Source organism: Nuphar pumila, chromosome 2 (genome assembly GCF_984573655.1).
Source record: "Nuphar pumila chromosome 2, dmNupPumi1.hap1.1, whole genome shotgun sequence".
NCBI classification, from domain to species: Eukaryota; Viridiplantae; Streptophyta; class Magnoliopsida; order Nymphaeales; family Nymphaeaceae; genus Nuphar; species Nuphar pumila.
Window position 1 is genome coordinate 31,274,863 of NC_143250.1, and position 21,837 is coordinate 31,296,699.

The 21,837-nt window shown below is 36.5% G+C and overlaps 1 protein-coding gene across 1 annotated transcript in view; it reads left to right on the forward strand.

The window, feature by feature from the left end:
• LOC149845160 (BRISC complex subunit Abro1-like protein) overlaps positions 1–10,088 on the forward strand; it is a 32,711-nt gene extending 22,623 nt beyond the window's left edge. Inside the window, exon 2 of the mRNA XM_089997492.1 lies at positions 9,561–10,088. Within this exon, the coding sequence (XP_089853618.1) occupies positions 9,561–9,608 (48 nt within the window). The 3' untranslated portion in view covers positions 9,609–10,088. The remainder of the gene's footprint in view (positions 1–9,560) is intronic.
• The last annotated feature ends 11,749 nt before the right edge of the window (positions 10,089–21,837 follow it).

The window sequence follows — 21,837 nt, forward strand, 5'->3', positions numbered from 1 at the left end:
TTCTCTTATTTCTGCCCATTGCTGAACGTGAGAGTCACATTTCCTCATCCAGCCAACAGATACGTTGCAGCCGACCATCACCTCTGCATCACATATCAACCACTAGCTTTCCATGAAAGAGAGGGAGACCAAGGTAATTTATGGGAAGACCTGCGTTGGGTCAATTGAGAATAGCCTCTAGTCTAGAGTTGAGCTGGTTTGATATGTTGAGCGGGATAAAAAGCAATTTAGTGAAGCTAATTTTCATGCCAACACACATCTCCAACTCAACTAGTATATCTTTGAATGCTTTGATGGATCTTGTGGTAGCCTTACTAAATAAAATTGCGACATCGGCAAAAAAGAGGGAATGTACCATTGGGCTTCCAATGGCAAGCTTCGAAATAGAGACCTCGCTAAACTTGATTGCGAGTATGATCCTGAGACAAAAGCACTCCATAACTACCAAAAAAGGGTAAGGGGAGATAGGATCTTCCAGCCGAATTTCATAGTCACAAATATCGGTATCATCTATTTCTCGCAATATTATAGGTTTTGTATCGCCTCAATTTTTTAAACCAAAAATTTAGAGAATTTTTTAAATCCGCTTTACATGATTTTCAAGAAATACAACACAAACTCTTTTAAACACGGTTTAAGCCTTAGGCGAGTTATAGTTCTCAACTCACACGTGTAAGACTAGAATTAATTGAACCAAACCATTAAATGAATTGAAATAACTCAAAGTACTAGTCTCACTTAATCAAAGTTTACAAGTTCAATGAAATATTCAAATCATACCACCCGAAGCCTCCCATAATCACCTGTCAGCCTACTTGCTACCTGAAAATGTTAAAAGTAGGAGCATTAACAATGACCCCAATAAGAAACATCACACAACATATGCATAGAAAAAATACAACACATATCTCACACATCTTTTCATAATTCAAAAACCCTTATAACATGATAACTTTATAGCATACAAACATTCATAACAGGGATCAAGATTTCACAATAAGCAATAGGCACACATGCATTCATAATTAACAAATCTTATCTATCACTAAGAGCACCTGCAACCACACTTGGTAGAAATCCAAACTATAGGCAAATACAAAACAAGTATGCCAATATTCAAACACCTATACATATAATCATAAAATATGCATGGAATGTATAAACATATATATAACATATGACATTGATGTATTTGTGAACATTTTAATACATTGTTACATTGTTTCTCTTTCCGTCCCTGGGGGTACACTCTCGGTACTTAATTCTCACTCAACAATCATTTGGGGGGTTTACTATTCTATGTATTTTAATTATCCCAAAGATTCGAAGAGTGTGAGAACTTTCACTTGGGCAGCCAGTGACCGTGAGAACCCACAGTGAACTGTGCAAAATCTCAGTTTCTACTATGCAGAGCGATGAACTACCTATCTAGGCCTTTTTGGTAGCCTAGGTCCCTTACGTTTGAGGATGGGGAACCCATGGAAACGCCTTTGCTCTTCGAAATCATTAACAACACTTTTCCGGACTGTGCGTACTAACCACCTTCTCTAAGGTAGTTATAGTTTGAATAGACTACTAGGTGTTCTTTATTAAGGTTGTTTAAGTGCTCCCAACACTAAGGCTCTTTTAGCTCAGTCCTCCTCAAGGACAATAAGACAACATGAGTCATTTGTAGCCATTCAAGATCAAATTTGCGATTATACCCCATATGGGTACCGTTAGCCAATAATTCCTCTTTAAGGTTTAAATGTCTATAAGCATGTCAATTATATATTTAACTTTGTGCTCACTAGCACCTCTGGTTCCACTGAACCTAACTCACCCACGAATCCTGTGAATGCATGCTTTACATGACTTACAACACTTCACATGCTACATACCACACTACATGATGCATGTGACTCATTTCAACATAGCATGAACCATGAATAACATAAAATATCACATGTATGCTAATGCAGACTACATGACCTGTCTATTATGTTCAAAACTCATATGCTAACAAACAGTCTCATATATCATCATGCATAAATAATCAACATGCTTGCATACAACATAAACATAAAACATCATATATTAGAAAATACATGATTAAACATTTCATATCATAAGCAAGCATAAGATTTAGAACAAGGGAAGTTCACAAGACATGATATATCCCACACCGGAGACTGCATACATCAGAATATTTGTGGTGTTCACAGGTCTGTTAGACCATCATACTGAGTTTATCCGAACCCTAAAAACTTCACAGTCATACAAGATGATTTTAACTCTCATATCCAAGTGATGACTCAAATAAAACCAATTTCATTTTTCCGTAGAAATTCACGGACTAGAAACTGTTTTTCGGTTCTGCCTCAACATGACAGAAATTTGCTTTACAAAGAAGCACTCACTAGACCCAATCCAGGAGGAATCTCAACCTCTCAAATTTTCTTGTGATAGCTATACTTATTAGCTTTCAAATCAATCATATTTCACAGAAAAACTTTGTCGTGAATTTTTTGGACCGGACCCTGTCTAAGACAGTTCTACATCCAGATTTTCTGCAGAATCCTGAATCTCACCTGACTTGTGTAAATTTTTTATTTTTATATTATTTTTTTTCAGATTCATCAACATAATAACCATAACATATCAAAAATCAACCATAAACATCAAACCATTGATTTATTGGATTTTTCACAAAACCGTATATGAAAAATTGCTCTGCACTCAGGACAAATTTTTTGTCTTGTGTTGTAGCAGTCATAAACCACAATTTTGTATCGCAACTGGGACCCATTTTTTTTCTGTGACACCTCCCAAATGTCTAGAAAGTTCTCATAAAATGATTTGGCCAGAAGTGATTCGGTTTGAGAGTTATAATTTTTCTACTACAACAAATCGGTTAGGAAAACCATGACAGTATGTCCATCATAATATAGAACATGCTAAATATAAAGAAAACACAAGCATCAACGTGTAATATTTATTTCAATCATGCATAAACCATATACACAGTACCTACACACCACGTGGGCTCATAAAAAACATCACAAGTTTATAAAATATGCATAAGATCCTAAACCATTCATATAACTTTAGTTACATGCGGCTGTTATAGGTTTGGTGACAAATCTTAGAAAAATCTCGAGGCTTAAAAAATATAAAAAATAACAAAATTTAGAAAATATCATGTTTAGACAAAAAATACATAAATAATAAAAGAAATAAGTAAAAAATTTAAAAGAAAGAAGAAAACATATTTATAGTGTAAAAAATAAATAAAAACAGTAAAACTAATTGATAATATCACAAAAATATCACGATATTATCAAATTGGTGATATTTTACCTATATTATCGTTTGCTGAATTTACAATGATAATATCACAATATTTTGAAAATATCGTCGATATATGTGACTATGATGAAGGCCTCTCTCACTGCTAAATAAGTCCTTTGTCGATCCCTTTATCAATACTGAGAAGGAAGCTCTGCTGACACACAACATAATCTGTTCAATCCACTTATGTGGGAACCCCATGATCTGCAGACCTACTTCCAAGAATACCCGGTCTACTCTATCTTAGGCTTTGACTAGGTCTAGTTTGAGGCACGCGGAGGGGATCTTTCTCTTATTTAATGAGTCCAATACTTCATGTGCTAAAAGGATACTCGCTTGAATGTTTCACCCACAGAGGAAAAGATGATATGATCCTAGTGAGGATGGGTCAAATTCTCTCCACCATCACTTTTGTGATGATTTTATACAGAAGTTACATAGAGCTATGGGGCGGAAGTCACTGAATGAGGTGCCCCTCTCCTTTTTAGGGATGATCGCGATGCGAGTCCTGTTGAGCCTGCAAACTAATTTGCCTTACACGAAGAAGTCTCTGACCGCCCTTGATACGTCATGCCCAACCACATCCCAATACATCTGGTAGAAAAATTGGGAACGCAGTCTGGACCTAGGGCTTTGGACCCATCTGTAGAGAAGACTGCTACCTTGATCTCTTCATCTAAAACTGGAGCTAGTAATCTGGCTGCTTCATCATTGGACAATATGGGCCCCCTATCCAAATTCAGAAACATTGAATCATTCGCTTGCTTCTTAGACAACACTTGAAGAATTCTGTCCCGGCTAGTTGAATCTATCAGAATTCCTTTACAGATATTCTATCGTTTTCTATCTCCTTGTGACACCGAAAAATGCAACAAAAAAATAGACTTTTCATTAAGAGACGTTGTTACTATACATCAATACATGAGGAATAGTATACAATGATTACAATCCCTTCTCTTGATGTCCACGACCAAAGATCTTCTCCACCTTCAAGTCCTAAAATACACAATAAGAAGGATAAATGGTTACACAACAATCTAGATCCTTGGGAAAAAGAGCTCACAGATAAATGGTTATCATAGAATGTGGGACTATGGGAGTATGCAAGACAAAGTGTAATGAGAAACAAAGAGTATAGATGGTTCCACTTCCAAGAATGGGAGAAGGTGATCCATTAGCTCATTTTAAGTCTCCACTAAGATTAGATGCATGATAGTCAGTGAACAACTAATTATAGGCCTCATACCCAACATATAGTTGGTGGCATCCAAATCTATGACCCATGAGATAGAAGCCAAGTGTGTTTAGCTATTGATACCTTGTTGAGTGTGATAGAACCTAGAACTAGAAATCGAACACACATTCTAACTTGATTGGATATGTGAAGCTCTGATTCTTGAATTCGTCTTTTAAGAAAAGCAGTCTCGCTTTAAGCAAAGTCTTCATTTTTTCTTCCTGAATTGAATTTTTTCAAAAAGGCATTGTATGCATGATTTCTTCTAGCATAAAGCCTTCCTACTATATCTCAAGATTGGTCTTTAGTGCGCTTTGTTTTTGCACAAGCAATGCATCTTAATTCCTTTTTTCATCACTAATACTAGAACCTCTACCAAAACCCCAATTGGTAGCTACCTTTCTTGCCTTAACCATCTTGCTAGTCATCTTGTAGAAGAGGATTTCACTCAGGAAAGCAGATATCTTGACTTTCGACTCACGTTGGCTACCAAATTCTATTTTTTTCCCTTTGTAAGAGTGTATAGATTGCCTAGTGATGGTGACTTTGCCTGCACCGGCACCGGCACTATCACCCGCATCCGCACCTGCGCATATGTGACATAGACTGTATCCAAAGTTCTTTGGCTATTTCATAGTTCATGAATGTCTCACCAATTGATGACTCTATAAGTTGCAAAAGCCATGTCATTAGACGGTTTTGATATTCCCAAACCACATAGTTTGGATCATTTTCTTCGGGTTTCTCACAATCACAGCTTCCTGCTTTTATTCATAAAAAATTTGTCGAATAGAGACCATGTCTCATAAATTTTTTAAATTAAACTGTATATTTATGATTTTGAAAGCCTTGTAAATTGGTGGAGGATGTTTCACTCGTGCGTTTGGCTATGCTTGTTCATGGCTAATGGTGTTTGTCCCTTCTTCTTTGAGGGAGCCATCCTTAACAATATTTCAATATTGGCTATCATTCCCAACTCTCATTCACATAGGGGTACCTCTCTTCCATTACAAATAACATCTTTTTGGGGCAAAAATACTCTAGAATAGTTAGAATAATCTAGCCATACACACCCCAGATGGATATTGACACACTAAAACTTAAAAACACTACCCTTCAACAACATAATACTTTAATCCCAACAAAGATTTGGAATCCATTATTAATGGGATTTACCCATGAAAATCATATCAAAAACCTCTAAAATACTATGCAATCATGACTTCCAATCACCCACCTAGCACCTGTAATGGAGTCTTCACGGACCTAGGCATGATGTCAGCCTACCAATAAGTATTTTCTTTCAAAAGCCTCCAAATTGAGCCTAAGACTCTAATACCGTGTGCAGGCAGCTATTATTTGACGGTACTGCAAGCTTAGATTTAGAAGAGTAGAAGAAGGCAGAAGATGAGAAGATAATAAGTGGAGAAATAAGGCTTGAAACGAAAGGGCCCTAGGTTACAACTTTTTATGATGAAAATGCCTTTGTAATTTGCTCAAACTCGTGGTTTTACTCAGTCAACCAGATCATGAACAAATGACCCTCTGTCTCTCTCTCTCTCTATATATATATATATGTGTGTGTGTGTGTGTGTGTGTGTGTGTGTGTGTGTGTCACATAGATACAGATGTAGGAACGGGACACGGTGCAGCTACGCTTGGTACAATATGATAATTTGAAAAAATTAGGACATGGGGAGACAACCATACACGCATAGATGTGCGTATGTATGTGTATAAAACAACAATTCTAAATCACTATAATTAGGAACATCAAATGATGAAACTAAGGTGAAACTGAAATGGAATGTAATTGATAACAATTTTTAAAAGAAAAAGAACTCAAATGATTACAATATAAGTAAATAAAATCATAAAAGGAAATAGATAAAGTTATGGACACAATGTTGGCTATGTGTGAAATTGGTTTGATCAATATAGAAGTGTTCTGGAGTGTCCAAGTGTCACGTCGTGTTGACACGAGAGACACATTCTAAGTGAAGTATGCGTGTGACATAGCTCTCTCTCTCTCACACACACACTCACTGATATTTCAAAATTATCGCCATATTATCGGCATTTTTTGTCAGCTGATAATATCAGCAAAATAGTGCGATATTTTCAAAATATCACCAGAAATCAAGATATTGTGATATTATCACGATATTTTTGTGATATTTTTTTAAAAAAACCCTATTTTTGTATGTTGTAAGCCCAAGTTTTGTATTTTAAAAACTTTTCAAACTTATTTCCTTATATTTTTGCAAGAAAAAGTAATATGAAACCTATTTTTTCTTATCTTTATTCTTTTTTATATTATTTACTTTTTTAAAACTCCCTAGATTTTCTGGATAAAAACCCTTGGCCCCTTGGTGAGAAATTACCTTGAACGACATACATGAATATATATATATATATATATATATATATATATATAGAGAGAGAGAGAGAGAGAGAGTGGTTTTCTGTTATCCTAGTAATACTTTGGAGAACCATTTCTTTGTTGCTTTTATTTATCTATATATACTTGTGGCAGTGAAAGTTTTTGCACTTAGGGCACGTTTGGAAGCAAGAAAAATTTTCATAAAGAATTTTTTTTCTATTAGAAGTTTTGATATGATAACTTTTCTAAATGAAACATTTTTGCTTGTTTGTCTTGCATGAGAAAAACGGTGTGGAAAAACATGAGAAAAATGAGAGAGAGAGAGAGAGAGAGAGAGAGAGAGAGAGAGAGAGAGAGAGAGAGAGAGAGAGAGACTTGAAAATGGTGGTGGGTGGGAGGAAGACGAAGAATGAAGGAAGTTCTTCCTGTGACAGTCCATGGAATGAGATGTGTTATGGGTGCATGGTTGCCCTAATGCAAAAAGAATTTTTGATAGAAAAAATTCCTCCACCCCCTAGATGGAGGAATTTTTTCAATAAAAAATCAGACTTTTTAGAAAACTTTCCTTTCAAAAATGTTCTCTCGTTTGAAACGGATGGAAATGTTGCTATTTTTTCTTTCCTAGCATTTTTCCTACTATTTTCTCACTTCCAAACACCTCCTTATTGTTGTTTTTCTTGAAAGTTCTAAGTTACTTGACTATGAGAAATTTCATGCTTGATCTTATATCTGTTTGCAGAAGCTAGTTCCACATGAAGTATGTGATATTAATGTGATGCTACCAGCAAATTTAGTTATTCTTATGTGCTGCTTGACTACACTGATTTTATCCTTTTCAACTACCATTCATTACTAATGCGTGGTAGTTTCATCTGAATGGGACCTTCTGGTGTTTGGTTTCGCTGCATTGTGAAACTTAGTTTTTATCAATATTTGAAAAGGTTTTTAGATGCCTGATAACTCAACATAGTACTTGTATTTTTGACAACCATTAGGTTTCAAAGAATTTTTCGTTGTGTTTTTGCAGCCATAGATTATGATTTTCTGTCAAGATCCATGTTACTTCTATCACAAGAAATTCTAAATTTAAAATATGATGGCATATCTCTATATGTATTTTTCATCTGGTGGATAGTCAGAGATTTGTTAATGTTGTATGCACATGTGCCCGCTTACTGGAAACTCGCCTTGGAAGCGTGATACTCCTCGCTTTCAAAACTTGACGAGAATCTCGATTCTCCCATGCTTTTCCTATGCTTTTCACATGCTTCATCTATTTTTATTATATGTTCTCTCTACTTTTCATGTTTTACTATATAGTACGGAATGTTGGGCTGCCAAGAGACATCATATTCAAAAAATGAGTGTAGCTGAGATGCGTATGCTGAGATGGATGTGTGGAAATACAATAAAAGATAAGATTCGGAACGAGGAGATACGTAAGAAGGTAGGTGTTGCACCCATTGAAAATAAGATGAGAGAGAATCGTTTACGGTGGTTTGGACATATTCGACGAAGGCCTAATGATGCTCCAGTTAGAAGGATGGAGAAATGGGAAAATATATTAGTTACAAGAGGTCGGGGTAGGCCTAGGAAGACATGGATGGAGGTGATAAGAAAGGATATGAATGCTTTGAACCACACCGATGACATGGCATTGGATAGAAATGAATGGAGGAGAAGGATTCATGTGGAAGACCCATAATGATTTTCTTTGTTGGTTCATATCGCCGACCCCAATTGTTTTGGGATGAAGGCGTAGTTGTTGTTGTTCTCTCTACTTTTCATGTTTTTTATGTGTTTTCTCTCTACCTTCTCACTTACTTCCACGTGTTTTTTCTAAATTAGCAGTCAACATTTTAAATTTTGTTAAAAAATTAATTCTTACACTAAAAAATCATGAAATTTAAGAAGTCACTTTTATTTTAATTTTTGTGTCCCATTTCGATTCCCATTCAATTCTTATATTGTTTTTTTTATTTCTCGTTTCCTATGTCACATAGGTGTGGGTGGGGATACGGGTGCGGATGCGGCGATGCATCACTTTAAAAAAACTTGGTGCGGGGGTGCAGGGAGGGTATATATATATATATATTAACAGTTTTAAGTTAACGCTACATGTATGTGTGTGCATTTATGTATTTATATATAATATAGATGAAACTGGATTTGGTTAAGAGTAACTAAATCTACTTTTGGGCAGAAATGAACCTCAGTGTGGTTGACTTCATATGACACAAAGGAAGCCGTGTTCAAGTGTTGCACCCGCATGGGTGCGGGTGTGACGTGGGTACGGTGCCCTGTTAAAAGAGTCTGTGTTACATAGCTCGTTTTCCGCTTCCTATACATTTTAAAATGCATCGCTTCTCGCTTCCACTTCCCATATCGTTTCCGTTTCCGCTTCCTAGTCTAGCAACCTTAGTTTTGACCAACCAGTCCCAATGTAGTGAAAGAATATAAGGGGTTATAAAACTTTTTTGGGGCTACTTTCTGTTAGCATGTCCGAAGTTCTTTTGTGATTTTGGTCTTCTCGAAAGTTCCTTGATCTTGGCTTGTGTTGCTTTCAAGCGTCCATTGGGATTTCCTAAAGATATCTTTTCTTTTTCTTTACAGGAGAAGAAGAATTTAAAGCTAAGGTGCAAAATTGCAGGATTGGAATAAGTGTTTGAATATTTTCAGCCTTTTTATTTATTGTCTGATGAATATAACGATTTGCATTATTTGGATTTGCTTTTCTACGCTTCTGTAGGAGGATTTTCATTTTTTTTTGTTGGGGTGGTTGGGTGTGTAGGGGCGCTGGAGTTAAAGCCTTTTGTTTTGCTGTCATATTTTGCTTGTCTATTTCATAGATGAGATATGAAAAGCGTTTCTTAATTCTTGGTAATTTGGCATAGACATCAGCCTTTACCCAAAATGGTGTATCTACCGAGGTGGTATCGCATGTGGTAAGCGGGGTCCTGTTTCAAGCTTAAGGCCCAGGATCGAATCCCTCTGCCACATGGGGTGGCTGTTGTTCTGGTAGGGGTCCGCCTAACCTCAGCTTGCGTTAAAAAAAACTGTTTAAATAGTCTTGGTTTCTTGTAAATTTGATTTGCCATGAAGGCTTACTTTTTGAGATATTGAATGCATGCTTTTACCAAATTCTGTTATTTTTTTCATTAGGCAAAACAGCTACAAATTATGTTACTTTTGAGATGCAACTTTTTACTCAAAATATGTGATCTGTTGAGAGATTTTAGACATTTGTAGAACAAGAACATGGTTATTCTTGTCGATGTATCATCCAAGTAGTAGTTGAGTTGTGCAAATATTAATCTTTTTTTGTTCAGTTAATATAATTTCTTGTATCTATGGGCACAGGTGGGATGAGCAATCACAATTGAGAATCCAAAATCTGTGATTATTGGTCACATGGTTAGTCTTTTCACCAACTTTCACAGGATTCTAAGTAGAAGCATTTTCAAATTAGAATCACAATCATGACTTGCATTTTCTCATGTTTAGTTAAACTTAACTATTGTGATTGCGATTTGCAATCATAGGAAGTGAAATTCCAAAAATCACAGGGCATTGCGATTTGTGCCCTACATAACATGGATGCAGTAGGGATATGCTGTGAAATGTACATCTGATAGGCTATGCCACAAAGACAAACGTCTGTGAAGGCATGATTTTTAGCAATTTATAAAAATGAAAAAAATGACTAAAAATCACATGTTTTCCAAAAAATTCTACAATCTACCAAAATCCAAAATCACAATTAGTCAACTGTAAAAGGACCTTTTTAACTTTTGCATGTGCGAAACTCACGAAGTTTGTGATATACCCCTCCGCTTGTCGGGTATTGCGGAGGTGGTTTACACTTTTTTTTTTTGCAGACAGCACAAAGTTTGCATAATTATATTTGCGAACATCCTATTAAACGCAAACCTTGAAACTTTAAAAATGTCTGCACTATATATATCCTCTTAAATATATGTGAAGTTTTTTCACAAATATGCGAATATCTTTTTAGGAGATTTGCAAATATACAGAGATTTATGCAAATTTTTGGCATGTGAATTTTATGGAGCCACATTAATTATGATGCTTCGATATTGAAAATGATGGTTTACATTTTAGGGTTTGTTTGTCTTTAAAAAGTGATGCGGAAGAAAATTTTATAACATAAGGGGAGGATGACATGACTAAGGTAGATAATATTTTGAAAAGTATAAGAGGTAAAGATGTTGAGGTAGTGAATGATGTTGATGGTTCTCAATAAAATGAGTGTCTGAGTTGTTGATAGTATGCAGAAGATGCGGTTTCGACTCAATTATTTGCTTGAGAGAAGAGAGGGTCTCTGAAAAAAATAATAATTCGACTGACATTAAGAAGTTAAAGATTGAACCTAAAATGTGATGTAGAGCTACGTTTGATTGAAAATGAGCTATTGAAGGAACAAATGCATGCTTTGGAGTCCAATTGCAAGAGTTGGAATGTAGAGAAGGTGGTTTCACCTTAATAATTTATTGGAGAGAAGAGAGGGTTTGTGGACAAAAATAATAATCTGACTGACATTAAGAAGTCAAAGATCACACCCTTTGATGTTGAGCTTTTTTCTTATTTTATCAATTATTGACCTTGTCTAATGCAGTTTGTCGAACTCAAGTAGAGTACTTAGGATTCACATCTTTCAATTGCATTAAGAAGCCAAAGATTAAACCCTCTAATGTTGAGTTATGTACTGTGAATATTTTTAACATGTTCATTTTTTGAACGAATGAAATGAATATATGTATGGGCAAATTTATTTTTGAATAACTGAAATGGATATATATATGTATGAGCATTTCCATTTTTGAATGACTAGAATGAATATTTATGTATGAACTGATTTATTTTTTAATGAATGAAATAAATAAATATATGTAAGCGATCATCTTATAAAATGCATTTGTGTCTCTCTGCACAGTTAGATATACAATCTTCTTATAAAATATGTGATTTTAGTATGTTATTTGCGAAGTTACGATTAAAAGGGGTTCACATAAATTATATTTGTGCACTTTGTGAAGAATGCAAAAAAAAAAGTGCAAATATATATTTAAGTGAGGGTTACAAAAGGGAGAAAGAAAGTCTGTGCGGTCTCCGTTCACTTTGATATAAAATATGCAAATTTACTTACGTATTTGCGAAGTTGCGATCATAAGAAAGTTTACAAAATTTATTTTTTTGCACTTTCTTAATATCACAAAAAAATAAGTGAGAACATACATTTAAGTGATAGTTAAATAAAAGAGAAGAAATGCTTGCAAAGTTTTTTTTGACTTTGATATAAAATATGCAATTTTATGATTAACAAAGAAGGTTGCATAAATAACATAATTTTTTCACGCTTCTTGAGGACCACAAAAAAATGTGTGAATATACATTTAAGTGAGATTTTGCCTTGGTCGATGGGCATAACTATATATTGCACAAACTTCATAGAGTTTGCTTGTGGAAAGAGTAAAAAAGTCTCAAATAGTTTGCTATTTGCCGTTTCGAACATTGCATGAATTTCAAAAATTTTAGAGCATTTGAAAAATGCTTTTATAGTTTAAAATGTAGTACACAAGTTGCACATGCAAACATACAGAATATGACAAATCATATACTTTTTTTTTTATATATAAAAGGTTGAAGTTAGTCCGACCCTTACCTTTTTATTGAAATGATAACAATAATTCCATATTTACAATGGCGGAATCCATGCTGATTCAAATGAGACCAGTGTTTGTCATGGTTAGTGGTAACCATGATATCAAGAGATTTTGCTTCTCTATTACCCACCTTGGGAAAAGCCTAATTAAAACCTGATAAAAACGATATAAACATTGAGTGAGCTGCTCCATGAAACCATTCACTCTTTGTCTTCCTTCCAAACGTTGATTAATATGAATCACCAAATCCCTTCCAGATTGTTCTATTATGATACTAGCCGAAGCAGAAAGAGTTCAAAATCCGTTTCCAACATTTGATTTCTCTCTGTAATGGACGCATCATCAATGCACCAGTTTGCCTTTAAAAGATGTCCATGAGCATCCCAAATTACATACCCTACCTGACATTGATCCCCATACACGCTAAAAGTATTAATCTAGATCCAATTCGTAGGTTATGGGGTCCATTGGCCCGCATAGCACCAATGGACCTCCAAACTATCAAATGGTCTGTGTCGTTACATACTCTTAGCACATGTTCTCTTGTGGTAGCGAAACACATCTGTCGATTCTGAATTCTTGAGAACCTCCTTTAAAAATGATCACATTCTGAATTTCCCATCATTTTCAAATGTGAACTTGGAATGCAACCATCTATGCCTGATGAAGAATCTTTGAAGGCTGATGGCATCTACCCCATTTCTGTATTGTTTCGTGTACAGTTTTGTTTAATATACAATTTCTCAAACATTCTACAGATTAGACTCCAAGATTGTTGTGCAACTGGACATGATATAAAAATGTGGGAAATTGTCTCCCCCCATTTGCCACATAGATAGCACCTGTTTGCCAATGAAAAACCCAATTGTTGACCTATGATCTTGGCATAGCAGCCTTCGTTCACACGCCGGTAAGAGGTTCAAGGCAGCCCTTGGGTAATGGTTCTTGTATCAGATCCATCGCACTAATGGGTATATAGGATGCTTTTGACGACAAGCACTCCATGCTGATTTTATGGAGAAGATATGATTCTGTCCCAACGTTATCGAGTCTTGAACACCATGTTTTATCTGAACTGGGTTATCCTGCAGACCTGCTGCTATTACAATATGCATGACGTTGGCAGAGATCTGTTCTTGAATGACTTGATCATGTGAAACCATATCAACCACCCTAATAGGTAAGAGATACTTAATTAGAGATTTCGTAATGGCCATGTGGAGATGCCTGATCAGTGGTGTGTGGTTAATCCATGGATCTAACCAGAACATTGTATCATGCCCATCTCCTACGTGCCACTGAATTCCCCATTAACAAACTGCAACCCGTGAGTGAGACTGCACCATCCATGTGACCCACTGCTAAGAATTTTTTGGGAACCACATTGTTGCTCTCTGAAGATATTTTTGCATGGAACAATTGAAGTCATGGATTCATGTTCTTTTGTAATATCTTTCATCCTCTTTTTGCTACGTAAGCTGCATTATGCTCTGGCAGAGGCTTTATACCCAACCTACCTTCATATTTTGGTTTGTAGATCTTATCCCACGATATGAGATGAGTATGTCAGTGTGAGTCTGAGTCATACCAAAGGAATTGCTCCATAATGCTTTCCATCTGGGCAATATAATTAAGTTGTTGGTAATAGAAACCACATCATCCAAAACATGAGAAATGATGCAAGGACAGATTTTATAAGGACCAATAGAGTTCGAGGACTTCAGTTTTCAAGTCTCTTGCAAAATTTATCCACTAATGGTACACTTAGAGATTTAGTAAGTTTGCCTTTAAAGAGTAGAAGCCCCAAATACCGAATTGGAAGAGATCCCATTTACCATCCACTCAAATTGTGAATCTGATGGATACAAGAAGCAGACACATGGAAAGAAACAAAAACAGGTTTACCTGGGCTCACCACCAAACCTGAATTGTCTTCAAATTCTCGAATTATGCGCAAAAAAATTGGAATAGAGTCCTTATAATGTAAAAGAAAAGGCATCATCAGCAAACAAAGAACGACTCCAATTAAAACTTCTTCATCAGAAATTGAGGCACTGTCCCCATCCAAATCAAAAACCGTTGTCATGACAATTCTTCATCACAAATTGAAGTTAGAAGGTGTAAATTCTCAACCATAGGGTGAATGGGACCCTCGAACTCATTTGTGTTGATGTTCTCCTTAGTAAACAGATTAGAGAAAAAAGAAGATGCTTCTTGAAAAATTATCCCTCCTTTCTTACGATCCTAGCCATCCATGCATTCAGTTGGATGGCTAAGATCAACATAGGATGCACAGCACATGATATGTCACAAGATACGGTCTTTTTCAAGACTCTGTTAACATCAACTCAGATCTTAACGTGATTTTGCCGATTACTTCCTCTCATCTATGCTATTTTTTTATGAATACTTCGTGGGACAAGTTCCAGTACTCGTGTCAGTTTTTGATTGGGCAGGTTCTTAGACAGAGCCAACTAACCCTCTTAGCGACCAATTTTGTTGGAGAATAATCTTTCTAGTGGTGTCTTAATAATATGTTCATATGAAAAAAAGAAAATCAACCTCTTCCTTTCTTTCCGTTGTCCTTTGGGTCGTGCTTGGAAATGAAAAAAAATCTATTATGACAAGGAATTTTCATCTGCCTTTTCTATTCTATACACGTTTTCCCTATCATTTTCCACTTTCAAACGTGCCGTTAACTGGTGCCACCTATTTGTGGGGGTCATGACTAAAGCATGTTTCATATATAGTACCAACGGGAGTTCTGTCTGGTAGGAGCAGCTAGTGCAATTAAGTCACCTTGTGTTTGGGACGTTGTAGGTTCAAAACCCAATGATATAGTTCTATAACTGGTAGGGGTCTGTCTAACCCAGCTTGCCTTTAAAAAAAAACAGTTCTCCTTGGCTAGGTAATCGGTTGATTAACCAAACTGCTGTGAGAAATGCTTCCATCCAAAATTTTATAGGTAAAGTAGCATAAAACATTGTGGCAAGACTGAGTTCAGCAATACTAAGATGTTTCATTTTTTCATGTCCATTTTGTTTTGGTGTGTGTGGACACGAAACATTTTGATGAATTCCATTGTCTCTAAGTATTGTTGAAATTTATGTCCCATGAATTCTCCACCACCGTCAGATTGAAAGATTTTAATGAAGGCATTGAATATGTTTGAAATCAACTTATGAAACTCATAAAATCAATTAAGAAAATCAAATTTCAATTTTAACAAGTATATTCAAATATATCTAGAGAAGTCATTGACCATAATGACATAATATTTGAAACCTTGGTGAAAAACTTCGGGTGCTAGCTCCCAAATGTCGCAATATATCTTTTCAAATGGTTTACTAGAAGATACTTCAGAACTATTAAATGGGAGTCAACTTGATTTGGCCATGATGCAACTTTCACAAAAGGTTTTGTTTTTATTTGCAAGAAAAAAAATCAATCTTTTATTTTGCAAAAATCAACTATTCTCATACTCAGGTGTCCCAACCGGCGATGTCATTCTTCCTTGCTCACATTGCGCTATCTATTTGAAAAGAAAACCTCTTTCTTCGTAAGTTCTAGGATGTAGAGGTCGCCACTTCTAAGCCTCAAAGCTATGTGTCTCTTGGTCACCTTGTCCTTTATAAGAAACCGATCATTATAGAACTCGAAAAATAAAGGTTGGTCATATGTTAATTGGCTAACAAAATATCAGAAACAAGTAGAACATTATCAAGTTTAAGTTTTTCCTGACCTGTTTGAAGGTCAATTAAGCCAATATGGGTTATAGAGAGTTTTTCTTCATTTTTCACCATTATTTTTTCTCGACCGAGTAGGGATTAAGCTTATGAAGCATACTTGGGTCAGCTGTGACATGAGAGCTTGCACCCATGTCAAGGAACCAAGCATGATCTTGATTATCTGAAACTGTCATAGCTACCAATGTTTGAGGAATGTCGTCAACTTGGTATATTTTATTGAACATGTGGTAACACTTTAAGGCAATGTGATTCGGTTTTGAACAAATTTGGCAGACTATATGCTTATCCTCGTGCTGATTGCCTTGCTTATTTTGCCAGTTTTGATTATTCTGAAATTGTTGATTCATTTGGCGCGATGATTGATTTCCCATTTGAGAGAAACCGCGACCTCGAGACGAAAAATGATTTTGAAAACCTCTTCTCTTATTGTTTTGATTTTTATCTTGATGATGGCTTATAAATGCCACATTTTGATTAGGACAATGATCCAGATCAGGCGTCTTAAGAGTTTTAAAAGTCTCATGGGACTGAAGCAAAGAAATTAACTTTTTATATGTATGAACCAACGACTTTATCAAGGATATGACAAATGCTTCTTATTCATGTCCAAGATCGTTAAAAAAAGAGAATACTTTGTTCCTGTCATCAACAGGTTTGCCAATAATGACAAGCCTATCACATATATTCTTAAAGAAAGCTATGTATTCAGAGAGAAAGACTACCTTTTAGAAATGTCTAAAGCTTCTGCAACAAATAGCATTCACGCTCTTGAGAGTCAAGAGCAAATGCCTCTTCAAGGGTCGTCCACACTTGTGCAGCATTGTCAAGCCCAATGATGAATCCAAGAACTTCCTCAGATAGGGTGTCAGTTATCCACCCATGTAGTAGCCGATCCGATTTCCTCCATGTGATGAAATCTGAATTTTCAGCACAAGCTCCATTGTCATAAACTAAAAACTGCTTTGGGACATGGGATTCATGGCTGATGAATCCTTGGAGATCTTGACTTTCTATCAACCCCAATGGTTGCATCCTCCAGAGTAGATAGTTAGTGTGTGTCAATTTTAGTGACACGAAATTAGCAACATTCAATGTTGCTGGATATGAGAATTTCATTGAGGAAGAAATAACAGCCATGAGAATGAACACTACGAACTCGCGATTCTAGTTTTGATACCATACATGAATTTGAAAGCCGACGATAAAATGAAAAACATGATATGATAGAGTGAGAGGGAGAGAGAAATGAATACGCATGATATACGTGGTTTGGTGACCGCACCTACGTTCATGGGTTGATAATATGAATCTTCCTTACTCTTCCTTAATGTTTCTATGTGTTACATTTTAATCCTAATAAGCCTTTCTATAAGATAAAATATGCTTCTTATCTTCTCTAACTTCTTCTTAATTATTCGAATATTTAATCTCTCTTCTAGTCTATCTCCTTGGCAAATGTAATTATCCATATCATTGAGAGACAAACTGGACTGTTGTTGTTCACGATAAATGTGGTTAGCATTATCTTAAATAGATTGATCATGTTGTTGCCGATCTCTATCTTGAATAAATCGACCATGCTATTGTTGTTGTTCACGATAAATGTGGTTAGTATATCTATCTCGAATAGATTGACCATGTTGTTGCTTCACTTGTTGTATAAAGAATCTAGATCTGCCAAATCCGATAATAGTCTAGAGGCACCTCCATCCGGATCTTTGCAATGCTTCTCCTCTCTTTCGTTCTTGTGTATACATCCACTCCAAAGTTCTCCCCCAATAGCCTCGACAATGCTTTCAAAAAAGTCCTCTGACCACAACTCAGGGGACATGTCAGAGAGGTGAATCCAGATGGGGATGAGGGAGTTTACCTCTAGCCTGATCGGAGATCTTGACCTCCATCTATTAGTGATTAGGGTCTTACTTGCAACACGCCAGGCTCTTCTCTTTGTGATTATACAATATTATTGCTTTGATGTGATAGAGATGAGAAAAATCCCATCTATGAGAGTCAATAGAAGCAACCCCAGCATAGCATAGTCACCTTCTGTCTCTCCATGTCTGTCCCCTACCCCTTCATTTTCCCCTGTCACCCTATATTTGATGAAAGAATATAAACAATGAGCTAAATTGAGCTCTCTCTCGTGTGTTCAGATGTCGTTTTGAGAGGATCCTTAATATGGAACTTGACCTTTTTTCATTGATTCTTGCACCAACAGGTCCAAGAAGTTGATGCAAGTGGTGTGTGTGTGTCTGTATGCATGGACACACGTGTGCCTATACTAAAGAAAAAAATATGGGTATCGAGTTCTTTTTATTGAGTCTGAGACTCTGTTCCTATTTATTTTTTGTTTCTAACTAATCAAATGCACATTCACCTTGGAGAATTATACATATATCTTGTTGGGAATTGGCTGCACTTACGAATGACATAAATATTACTGTTGCTTTAGCTTCATCTATGTCAGTGGCATATTTCTACATGTTAGCCTTAGGAAAATGAGATTGGGTTATTTTATTAAGCACATTCAACCATTAGATCTTGTAAATGAACTAGTGTCAAGCATGGACAAAGGGTGTTCCAGTTAGCTTAGCAGGCATGAGCTCGTAGACATAATATATATATATATATATTATATGTCACAAAAAGCAACATGGTATAGGTGGCTAGAGTATAGAGTGTAAAAAATCAGGTAATAGGAATCCATCCCCAATGTCTTTATTTCATAGAATGCATATCTGAGCCCAAATACCTTGTAGTTGGCTCGACTCATTTACCATCAATACATCTTTAATATTATTACCAATTAATGTTCTAAGATTCCATGATTTTAACTGGATAACTTGGTGGGTCCGCCTCCCAGTGAGAAAAAACTTTGGGTTGATGATACGACCACCCAGCTTTACGTGCCCCAACCATGCTAAAGCAACTCTCATGCGCTAGCGGGATTTGATCCTAGGCCTTCAGCTTGACATAGGACCCCGCTGACCACATGGGTAACCACCGCGGTGGTGATTCCATGAAATTTTTATCTCTTGTTTTTTTTTTTTAACTTTTCAAGAATACGTTGATTTGGGAAACAAAGTGGGTTAAACTGTACCCAATATGGAATATTAATTAACAGCATTGTCAAAGCTAATAGAGGTGCATTTGCATTTGATACATACATAATCACATTACAATCTCTAAAAAGTTGTTTAATAAGATCTAATTATTTTTATTTTCGGAATGGGGCATGTGCAGTGCGGAACTTTAATGAGTGAAAAATACACCGAGTGTAACAATGAGCGGTATGCGTTGGCTTAATTAGTGATGTGTGGTGGTAGCATGACATGCGATAGACAATGGTAGGAGGACGGTAGAAACAACTTTATGATCGACGGGCTTCTGAACGACAAGAGATCGCCAAAAACCGGATCAAGGCTAGAGGTTGCACAGGTGAGGGTTTCCGGTAAATGAGCTCTGGCTTCCATGAAAATTTCCATTTTATTTCTCGCTTTTCATTTTAGAAAAGTTATCATATCAAAACTTCTCATAGTAAAAAAATTTCTTTTCCTATGAGAGTTTTTCTTGCTTTCAAAAGTAGCCTAAGGCGAGGGGTGCGACACAACTTTGACAGAATTTGTTCCTCCAACCATTTAAATGAGTGGCCCCACACTGCATTCTGCCTATGTCACAGAGACACCATTTTGGTGGAGTGTCCCTAGTGACACAAGCCAACTAGCTCAGACATGTGGACACGTAGGGTCTATATTTTATTATTTTTAATGTTTTAAAGTTTTATTTTAATAAAATACATTTGTAACATTAAAATATCAAAATTTAGCTTTTTATTGATTAAAAAAAAACCCGGTGTCCTCGTTCTATTTTTTGTTGTTGTTGTTGTACTTTCAAGTAATATCCCCATGTCTTTGTGACAGCCTTCCGCTTGGGATGTTCGTTTCACCCGAAAGCAAGAAAGAAACCAACTTTAACTTTCACCTAAAAGTGGGCCTCATTACCAAGAAACCAACTTTAACTTTCACCTAAAAGTGGGCCTCATTACCTTCCATTCAGGGTGAAACAAATGGCCCCTGAGAAGACAATGTCTATTTTTTTTTTTTGGGACCCCTCCCCTCCTCCCTCGAATCACTGACCACATTGGCTCTCCTCCAGTTGGTGGGTCTTCCCTGCCCACCGGTAAGTACACTCAGCTTCGACCATGCCGGCAAAAGATACCATACATGGGTTTCGAACTTGTGACGTCCAGTCAACATGGTGATATCTACAAGTCGCCCCTGCTAGATGAGTAGAGCCCTTGTGGGCAAGATAATGTGGAAGTTGCGGCCTCTTCTTTGTATTTGCACCCAAAAACTGGAATTGGTAACCAACACCTTCTAAAGGTGCTAACTGTCATGCCCAATAATTAATGTCCCTAGGGACCCTCCAGATTCTCAGCTCCCAAACAGAGCCTAAAAAATCGGGGTAGCTGATAGAAACCATACTCCAGGGGATGTGGGTGCAGGCCCACATGGCCCTGCAAAACAGGGCCGGCTCCATTAGGGTTCGACCCTACCAACAACGGCAAGGCATCAAGGGAGAAGGTGGGTTGCACACTAGAAAGGGCACCAAGTAGGGCCAAATAGAAGCCTTTTTCTTTTTGTAGATTGACATATATTCCACATGTCTTGCCTACAAGGAAAATCTAGAGTGGCAGCACCACACAAGAAAGTGGCTTTGACAAGGACCCTCATGGATTAGGTCATGACCCACCAAACTTATTGATCCAAATATTGAACCCATGCACAAGAAACCTCCCTCCTAGGGGAGGTGGCCTACCTAAAGTGGCATTTTCGTGTGGGCTCGTAACCTAAGTCACACAGTCGCTTTCCGGAATTTTCTTTTTTTTTTAGGTCGCTTTCTGGAATTGTGTTAACTGTTCAGAAAACCTTTTCTATTAACGAAATTTCATTAAAAGGACAACTTTTATTAGAAATTTCGGATTTACTATCAAGCTTTCGAGACAATGGTGACTGAACGCTTAGGTAAACCACCAACGGCCCACAGTGATGATTATGAACGTCTCTTTCATTTTCAATTTAGCTCAAACTTAAAAAGGGCAAATATTTGCTACTGTTCAAGATATTGTACTCAGGGCTGGGAAACAAGCCCAGCTGCTCGTGGCTCGGCTCATAAAGAGCTTGTTCAAACATGTAAAATGTGCTCGTTCAGCAGAAAATTAACACTAGATACTCCACTCGTCTCGTATTAAGCTTGTTAGGTATCAAAAAGTATATTTTACACTTGTTTTTTTTATAATCCTATTACTTTCATGTATAACTTGGGTTCATTATAAGATCAAAACTTGGTTTGGCTCGCCACAAGAATGAGCCAAGCTTGAACACTTCAAGCTCGGCTCGTTCAGTTTTACCAACCCTCATTGTACACACTTGAGCTGGAAATCATAGCATAGATGCC